At 43.4% G+C, this 10,245-nt stretch overlaps 1 protein-coding gene across 1 annotated transcript; it reads right to left on the reverse strand.

Annotated features, from left to right (window-relative positions):
• Positions 1-6,084: 6,084 nt before the first annotated feature.
• On the reverse strand, positions 6,085-7,719 carry CLDN8 (claudin 8). Its single transcript, XM_030329562.2, has one exon. The coding sequence runs from the start codon at positions 7,540-7,542 to the stop codon at positions 6,865-6,867; it is 678 nt and encodes a 225-aa protein (XP_030185422.1). The 5' UTR covers positions 7,543-7,719; the 3' UTR covers positions 6,085-6,864.
• Between the last annotated feature and the right edge of the window lie 2,526 nt (positions 7,720-10,245).

Raw genomic sequence — 10,245 nt, forward strand, 5'->3', positions numbered from 1 at the left:
ACGGTTTGTGGGTTCAAGCCCCGCGTCAGGCTCTGTGTTGACAGCTCGGAGCCTGGAGACTGCTTCGGATTCTGCGTCTCCCTCTCTTTCTGCCCCTCCCCCACTCACACTCTGTCTCTCTGTCTCTCTGTCTCTCTGTCTCTCTCTCTCTCTCTCTCTCAAAAATACATAGACATGAAAAAATTTCAAAAAAATTAAAACAAGAAAATCCAATCTTTCTTTTAACCCATTGGCAAGAAAGAGTGTATAAGTTCTTTCCTAAATAAGGAGAATGTTCAGTTCTGACTTTCTGTCTTTTTTTTATTGCATTTTCTTTACAATGGAATATTATTTCTCCTGAGTTTTTGTATTTTTATGAAAGTTCCTTTCTCTTTCCGATATAGTCGTATGTACTTATTGGCATATGAAGAGGAGTTAGGGAAACGGGCAGAAAACAGGGTTTGGCAATATAGGCCAGAGACGATTTATGACCCACAGTGATTTGGGGAATAAGGAAGGGGCCCACAGAGCTCTTAGTCTAAGGAAGACTAAGCTTGCTCTCCAGGTGGAGAGGCAGCCCAGTTGGTGCACATCTGTCTCCCAGCAGGACTGGGTTGACACTGAGCTCGCCTGGAAGGGGGTTGGGGGTACATGGGTGCAGCCAAAGGGAAGCAGGAGAGCAGCTCTGGTTGCTGCTGAACCAGGGCTCAACCACACCTGACCATAAAGGACGATGAGGACGTTGGAGACCATCAAGGTCTCGGGGAAACAATCCCGGATGGCAAAGAAATGACACAACTAGATTATGGGCACTGGAGCCTGGGGCAGAAGGTCAGAAGAAAAAAAAAAAAAGAAGTCTGAGGCTGGACTGTTGGACGTTCTTGTTTTCTTCTGCTTTCCATACTAAAAGTGTCAAATTAGTTGCAGGATCGGGAAGGCAGTAGTAGTTCTGAACTCGAACATCAACGGTGACATATTTGTAATGTTTTCCTGGAGCAAACCCTCCTCCCAGCTCTGGGCCGACCAGTTCCTTCGGTTTATTGCAAGAGTCAAGGCTGACCAAGTCCTCCCTTCCACGTCCCCTCTGCCATTCATTGCTTTAGTATTGCCTTCAAATTAGCTGTCTGAGGGACAGAGTTGTAGGATCCTAGAGGAGCCACAAAATTCCTTTCTCTCACTCACAGGGGAATGCGGGTTTTTCCTGGGAGTAGACTCCTTAGGGTGGGGATTTGCTCTCCTGCTGTCTTTACTCTGCCATCGTCTAACTTCTAGGTTAGTGACAGAAATATTTGATGCAGGGCCCCTGGGTGGCTCCGTCAGTTAAGTACCCGAGTCTTGATTTTGGCTCAGGTCATGATCTCACGGTTGGTGGGTTCATGAACTTAAGCCCTGCCAGGGGCTCTGGGCTGACAGCTTGGAGCCTGCTTGGGATTCTCTGTCTCCCTCTCTCTGCCCCTCCTCTGCTCATTCTCTCTCTCTCTTTCTCTCTCTCTCTCTCTTTCTCTCTCTCTCTCTTAAAATAAAAAAACTTTAAAGGAATCGGATGCAAGTATGATTTTTTTTTTTTTTTGCTCATTATTGTTAAGTAATTTCTCATGATTGACGCAAACTTGCATACTTAGGTTTCTTGTTGTTGCCTGTTGTTTTGTTTGATTTTGGTGTCATTTGCAGGATTTAGCTCCCAACTCTTTTTAGTTTTCCCGGGACCTCAATGAGCCCTTTCTATCTGCAAGTTTGAGCCTTTCATTTTAAACCCTGATTTTTCCTTTTCAGTGACCGCCCATCCTTCCATCGGGTCTTTATTCTTTCTTCGAATTGGCCCCTTCGGTCCTTGAATGGGTTTTCCAGGGCCTCTGTGCTTTTCCTCACGGACTGCAGCTTTTTGTCTGTTTGCTCTGCGTTGTGTCTACTTGGCCTTCCAAACATCCAGTTCTTAACCTCAACACGGACTCTCAACTCGCAGTTCCCTGCAGACTTTTTAAACGTGGAAACCATGTTATTGTAATAACAAGGAGACTTAAGAACAAATTAATGTTTATTCTTGAGAAAGAGAGAGAGAGAGAGAGCGAGCACAAGCAGGGGTGGGGCAGAGACACACACAGAGAGAGAGGATCTGCAGCAGGCTCTGCACGGACAGCAATGAGAACCATGCGGGACTCGAACTCACGAACCGCGAAATCATGACCCGAGCCCAAGTCCGGCTCTCCATTGACTGAACCACCCAGGCGCCCCGGTAACAAGAAGCCTTTGAATCCTGCAATTCGATCTGCAATTCTTTCCTTGTGGAGGTTAAGTTGCCGTAACCACGGCCACAGCACGCCCTAGGGGTGACAGCAGTCCTCTCCGTTGGCCAGGGACCCCGCGACCCGAAAGCTGCCATCGCCCTGCGGGGGCCCTGGGAAGTCACCGCTGAGCACCCAGCCGTTGGCATCCTCACCCTCGGGGGGCCCCGAATAGGAAGGAGCCCAGCCTCTGCGTGAGTCTCCCACAGTCTCCCTGGCCTCTGAGATTATCCCCCTGTGACTACACAGGAGTGCCGATGTCTCCCTCGTCCCAGGACTACTTGGGAGGCGGGTGGAAGCCACAAGCCCCCCATGGGCCCCCTGCCCCCAGCTCAGAACTTTAGGCCTGGCCTCGGGCCTCGGCGCCAGTGATCCCTTGAGTCTCATTAATCTCCGAGTTGAACACTACCCTGCTCTTTCCTCCTAAACCTGGCGGAGCCCGAAGCTCTGCGGAAAGCAGGCCTCTGGGCTCGGCCTGTTGGCGGGCTTCCAGCCGGGCTGTGCTTTGCACACAGGGGGTGGGGGCAGAGCTGGAAAGAGGGGCTGCAGGGGCACTGTCCCCGCAGCTCTGGGAGAGAGGCTTCCTAGGACAAGGAAGGAGGCCCGGAGAATTTGAAACACAAGGCCGATGACAGGAATCTAGAAAAAGACAATGTGTCCCAAGGGGGAAAAAAAAAAAATGATGGATGTGAGGGACTAGGAAGCAGCAAATTAGGTAGAGTTTGAGACGGGAGCGAGAGGGGAGGAAAAGTGTAGCACAAACTGGTGAGGAGGTCCACCCTGGGGGTCAGGGAGGAAGAGTGCTGTGGCCAGGGAGGTCCAGGGACCTAGGAGACGAGGTGGTGAGATCACATTTGCTGTTCACAAAGTTTAGTCTGGGAGGGATGCCTTTGGGCAGACAATATGCGGGAGAACACAGGCTCTTGAATTAGGGTATATATATCATATAAATATTTATTTATATTTAATGCACAGACATCTATTTATATTTATTTGTATATTTATATTTATTATATACATATGTTTATTTTTATTTATTTATTTACAACATTTATATTTATTTCAGAGGACGTTACATGTAACATCATTTTGAGACACGGGACGTTACGTATAACATCACGTTACATATGATTTGACAGACACGGTGTCCTCCTGATCTCATATGTAATTTACAGAATTCTTAGAGGACCGCTATGGTAAAGAAAAAAAGCACCAAACACGTGGTGGGCATGAAGTGAAGGCTACTATATTTCTTGCGCTTGTCTGTTACTACGAGATCACAGATTCCTTGAAAACAAAAACATCCCTGGATCCCTGAAACTTAGCATAATGCAGCCTGAAAACTGTCTTTGCAGTGCAGGAGGGAGTCATTTGGAATACAGAATCGGTAGAAGGGGTGCCTAGTGTAGGCAACAGGTGGTATAGTAAGAAAGAGGGGGGAAAAAGCTCTAAGCTCTAAAGTAAGGTATCAAACCACGTCCCCTGTGTTCTTTCTATTACTTTACTTTGTTTCTTTATAAAATACAGTATTAAAAAAATTTGCTTTAACATTTATTTATTTTTGAGAGAGAGAGAGAGAGAGAAGGAGGGGCAGACAGAGGGAGACACAGAATCCGAAGCAGCCCCCAGGCTCTGAGCGTCAGCCCAGAGCCCGACTTGGGGCTGCAACTCACGAACTGTGAGATCATGACCCGAGCCGAAGTCGGACGCTTAACCGACTGAGCCACTCAGGTGTCCTTCCATAAAATACATTATAAAGCTACATTATAAAACATGCTCAGCCTGCCACTAATCGAATCATTTCCTAATTCCACTGCTTCTCTTTCACAATATGAAAGAAGCCCTTTGGCATGTGAGTTATTTTGGTTTCTGAACATTGACTTTATAATTGTTACCATACTGGCTAAAAACACTGATGTGATACAGTTTGCCATGAAGATTATAAGACATTTCCCTGCCTGTCGGTTATCACCCACTAAGGCATTTGGACCTACGTTATGGCAGTGGAGCATTTCTACAAGGATTATAGGGGGTGAGGGGCATTTTAGGAAGAACTGAGATAGGAATGTGGAGGGCGGCTGGGCAAGAAAACCCAGCAGGCTGTGAGTCTAGAGGACTTTCTTTCTCAACCAGGTAGGAAAGAGATGAGATGACAGTAAACATGGAACACTGGGGAAAGGCTTCAAGAGGTGGCGCCATTAGAAAAACTAGCAGTGTTATAATTGTGGTAGAGAAAAGAAGTGGAAAATAAAAATTGAGTGTGGGGCATTCGGGAGAGCTTTCTAGGTAAAAAAGGGCATTGGTAAAGACCGGTATTTAGAGGATTGGGTTACTTCTCCAAGGTACTCAGTTTTCCCTGATTTCGGCTCTCATGAATGGTTTGACCCAAGGGGCCACGCATACTTAGGATAAATTAGCACTTAGCTATTGCAAAATCACCAACCCCAGAAAAAAAAACACTAGAAGTTTTCTCAACTAATACTAGATAAGCATGGCATTTTCACATACAAAGATCCGTTGATAAGCTGAAAGATGCTGAAGAAAATCTACTTTCCCTGAAGAAAAAAAGCATGAGCTGCAAAGTCACATGGTCCTTATTCTTTCTCCTGACTCTACTGGGTAATCAATGAACAATTCCCAGGTGTCCTCATCTGTGCATTGAACTAATCACATAATATTTGATGATATAATTCAGTAGAGGTCCAAATATAACTTACGTCCCTAAGACATTAGCCAGTATATTAATTGATGCTATTTCTCAGATGTAAAAATGTACTTAACTATGCAAAGTTTTTACAAAAATGACTTAATAGTGGCTTCATAGAAATGGCTTAAACATACATAATATTTACAGTATATCAATTTGTTAGAACCTACAGCAGTATATTAATACATTACAAATATATTGCCTGCATCAAAAATTAGTGTATGAATCCAGTGGCTATAAGGAATAATGTTGTTAAACAACATACAGTATTTTATATTCTCAAAAATTAATGACGAGTCTACCTTTATCTTTCAAATGTGGCCTCTTTTTAAAATTGAAGAGTTGAGGGGCACTTGGGTGGCTCAGTAGGTTAGGCGTCTGACTTTGGCTCAGGTCAGGATCTCACTATTTGTGAGTTCGAGCCCCGCATCAGGCTCTGTGCTGACAGCTCAGAGCCTGGAGCCTGCTTCATAGTCTGTGTCTCCCTGTCTCTCTGCCCCTCCCCTGCTCTCACTCTGTCTCTCTCTCTCTCAAAAATAACATTAAAACAATTTTAATAAAAAAATAAAATAAAATAAAATTGAAAATTTGAAAATATTAGGGTTTTAAAAAACAAGTAAATAAATAGAAAAAAAGAAGAAGAAGGAAAGACATCAAATTTATATAAAAAGCACAATTTATTAATATAAAGGACATAAAGCAGATATGTATGGTCATTTAAGTTAGAATGTGGATACAAACTTTCAAATTGAATTGTCAGTTGCATCAACTTTGGGGAAGACTCAAAGCTAGAGTATTTCTATACCTCAGTAAGAATGAATAAAAAATAGAACAAGTAAAAAATGTATCTTTGACGGGATCGAAATGACAATTTAAACCTAGCCATCTACACACACCTTAGGAGCAGGTGCAGCTTGCAAAGGACAACCTGGTTTTGTTCCTCGGGGGAGCAACTAAAAAGCAAGAGATATCATTTTCCTATCCTGTTATTTATATTGAGAAATGCCCAAGGTCTATAGTCAAAGGGCTGTTAAAATATTCACATACATATATGATTTCTCATCAAAATGCATCCTCCTCCAACCACAAAAACTTCAGGGGAAAAACAAAATTCCCTTTCCTGACGTCTTCAATGTTTCTCGGACTACAGTTTTATCTTTCTTCTCAGGATAGCCCTGGAAAAGCAGTCTGAATGCAAAGCTCCTCGACAACAGTATCTGCCTTTTAAAAGATATTCATTTAATATACAAGAAAAGAAAGGCCTCTGGGGAAAGAGGATAAAGGAGTTAGGATTTCTAGCTTGAAAAACAGGATATCAGAAAGCCATTTAGCTGCCTTTACACTGCTGATTAAAACCTCCATTTTAACCTTCCGTAGGAATCGTGCGCATTAATTGCTAAGCTGTTTTTACACAATTAATATTAACCTTCTTCAATCTTATCCCCGATTCCCTTGAAAAGCAATAGTTGAGTTTTATTTATTCAGTGTATTGAATCAGTATTTCATTTAAAATAGAACCATATAAGCCTGTCTCTCTTTATGTGAGATACAGACACGCTGATCTCCATACATAACGCTGTGGCGTAGAGAAATCACACTTGGGAAACAAGACAGTCTTTAACAGTGTCATTTTGAAGTAACTGGCGAAAGAAAAGACGCATGAATCATTTTAGAAAACATGTTACTACACTTCCTAGAACAATCAAAGCACGGTGTGTGATATCTCATTCTGCTGAAATAGCTCATAGAAGCCTACATAGCCAATGCACGGTTCCTGTAATTAGCGTTAGGCAGTTAAGAATGGCAAATCAATGTTCCTTTGGATTCCATTTTTAGAGAACAGCGGTCACTTTCGTCATTGGCATGGCTTTATCAAGTTAACGACTAGCCACCGTACTACACATACTGACTTCTGGAGTACACGCTCGGTGACTTCTTTTCCACGTGGTAGCTCTTTTGGGTTGTGCGGTGGGAAGGTACGGAGTACCTGTAGCTGCTGCTTTTCTCACCGGCACAAGAGACACAGCAGAACAGTGCCCCTCCAGCAATCAGCACCAGCGCCGTGGTCCAGCCTATGTAGAGAGCCTCTCCAAGCTCGTGTTTTTGGGCCGTCTCCACTATCGGGTTGTAGAACTCTCTGATGATGGAATTGGCAACCCAGCTCACAGGGATTAGCACTAGGAGACCTGTGACAATGAAGATGATTCCGGCCGTCAGCAAGATGTGACCCTTCACCTTCTCGTCGTCCCCGGTGCACCTGGTGCACTTCATGCCCAGGATGGCAGTCACGAAAGCCAGGCAGGACAGCACGGAAGCAGCACACATGAGCCCTCTGGATGCCTGCAGGTCCGGAGACAGTGCCAGCAGGGAGTCATAGACTTTGCACTGCATTCTGATGTTGGCTTGCCTCACGCAGTTCATCCACAGTCCTTCCCAGAAGTTTTCAAACACCACGATGTTGCTTCCAATGAAGGCAGACACTCTCCACTGAGGCATGATGGTGACGGCCAGCGTGCCCACCATGCCAACGCCACCAAGCACCAGTCCAGCGATCTGCAGGGCGTAGGTGGCCATTATCCTCCGGGATTTTCTCTGTGCCTCAGGAGAGAACAAGTTTCCTGTAGTAATGAACCCGGAGCCCAGTGGTTTTTCAAAGAGCTTTCTGGCTACTTCTAGCTAGATTTAATCCAGTGTGGGCTGGCTGAGGTTCCCCCCCCCCCAACCACCACGCGTGCGCGAGCACACACACATTGACTAGGACAGGTAAACTTACAAATCAGGTGGGGCAACTTTCCTGGCCAATAAGTGGGGGGGGATGGTAACCAGGTGTGTCTAAACCGACAAGAGATACTTGGAATGACTGGCCCTGCACATAAACATTCTTTGTCCTTCTCCGTTTTCCAAGAAGACAGCAGTATGTTTACCCGTGGGCATAATTATGAATGTTTGCACAATCATCGAGAAATGCACCAACCTCTTGCAAACATCAAAGGTGTACTTTGTACAGGTAATTCTGAAAGTCTTTATAAGAGCTGCTGTGATCAAGGTACAAAATAAAATATCTACCTAAGAAGTTGGCTAGGACTGTCAAAATGCCAAAGTGAAAGGAGAGTAGGGGATTGATAGATTGCTCATACCTGGGAAACCACATTCTTTGGGACACATGTGATCCAAGCGGTTGATTTAATTTGTCGACAACTTCAAAGCAAACTCTACCACGGTGAAGTCAGGGAACGCATCGCACCACGGGACAAAATTAAATGAAAGTAATTAAATATACAAGGTTGTCCTCCGTGGCACCGAACACATAGTGTTCTCTTTTGAGCCAGGAAAACTATTTATTGGTGTTTTCCTGGTAATCTTGATGTGTAAGAAAAGCATTTGCAAAGACAGTAAATTCATCCACATGATTTTCTTATGTCGCAAGCACTCACAATAGCAGTGGAAGAAGCGATTTATAGGTTTAGCTAATTTTGTGGCTCTATCTTTGCTGCTCTGTCTTCTTAAACTGAAGGAACTAGAATTCTTCAGGGTACAAGAGTCCTGCATCTATATAAAACACTGATATTTCTATATAAAATATTTACAGGATAAGCTGACTGGGTCCACTGAACTGAACTGAATTATATTAGGTGTTAATTAAACTGGTCTCTAAGCTGTTTTTTTTATGTTTATTTATTTTTTGAGAGAGAGAGAGAGAGAGAGAGCACAAGCAGGGGAAGAGCAGATAGAGAGGGAGACACAGAATCCGAAACAGGCTCCAGGCTCTGAGCTGTCAGCACAGAGCCTGATGTGGGGCTCGAACCCACAGCAAGGTCATGACCTGAGCTGAAGTCCGACGCTCAACCCACTGAGCCACCCAGGGGCCCCTAAACTAGTCTTTAATACCATGTCCACAGGGGGAGATAGAAGCCCCTAAATGTAAAGCAACTTGAACTGTCTCTTCTCAAAATAATGACGTTAACAAAGGAGGTACTGAAATAAACATACACACTGATTTGGGAAACCTCCACTAGCAATTTTCTCTGGAGTTCGTCCGGACTGTCCTGTCTTTTCAGATTTCAAGCTGCACTTTAATATTATCTTTACATCATAAAACCAGCCTTTTTTTTTTTTTTTTGTACAATTTTACTTCTTCCCTGTTTCCTTGCACTACCTGAAATCTGAGTATGGTGGAAAGTGTTTCTTGCTCACTTATTAAACTCTGAGACTTTAATGGTTCCAAAAAATCTGAGTAGTTTACACACAGGTTCTTGGAACAAAAATGGTACACGGTAGGGAGGGGAAGAGGAAGATGCCTGAGTGAACTGTCTTGGAAAACCAAATAAAACAAAAGAAGTGAATGGTAGCCCAGTTTCTTATTTTATTAGACTGGACAGGTTGAAAGTTAAAAAAAAAATTAACACTAGATATTTACAGTAATTTTCTCACTTGTTGACCTGTTAAGGACTAAACCATAGGGTGGTCCTTGTGCTGACAGAAATATCTAGCATTTCCTTCTTCAGGCTTGTATCCGGTAGGGATTTGTGGTAGAGAGGGAAATAGGTTGATCTTGGAAAAACAATCAGCAATCCATAGTTAAAGAGTTGAAATTAAAACAGCAGGTTTTGTTTTGTTTTGTTTTTTTTATCTTTAATTGCCAATCTGGGAAAAGGGAATGACTGACGGACTTGGAAAATGGAAAAGGAATGGCATAGCTTGTTGAATTAATGACAAACCAAATATAAATATATATACATATATGAGAATCAAATCAAAATTTCATTTCCAAGTCATGCATGACATATTTTTTAAAAAATCTTTGTTTACATATTGCTGAATATCCACATAAAATTGGGGAAATTTGAGGGGTGCCTGGGTTGCTCAGTCAGTTAAGCATCCAACTCTTGATTTCTTGATCAGGTCATGATCTCATGGTTTGTGAGTTCAAGCCCCACATCAGGGCTGACAGTGCATAGTCTTCTTGGGATTCCCTCTGTTTCTCTCTCTCTCTCTCTTCCCCTTCCCCTCTCGTGCTCTGTCTCTCTCTATCTCAAATTAAATAAACTGTAAAAAATGGGAAAATAAGAGATTGTAACAGGAAATTACACATATGAGAGCCTCTGTCTTCATAGGAGGTGCCTCCCAGGTTCCCACTGATGCACCTGTTGGCTTTGTGTACTAGCAAACCTCTCCTCTCTTGAGCACCGAGCTTTACCAGGACCTTATTTCACACAAAAATATTTTCCTTATTTCAAAAACATTAATACTTTACCACTAAAATTGTCCTGGCCAAAA

Source organism: Lynx canadensis, chromosome C2, assembly GCF_007474595.2.
Source record: "Lynx canadensis isolate LIC74 chromosome C2, mLynCan4.pri.v2, whole genome shotgun sequence".
Classification (NCBI taxonomy): Eukaryota; Metazoa; Chordata; class Mammalia; order Carnivora; family Felidae; genus Lynx; species Lynx canadensis.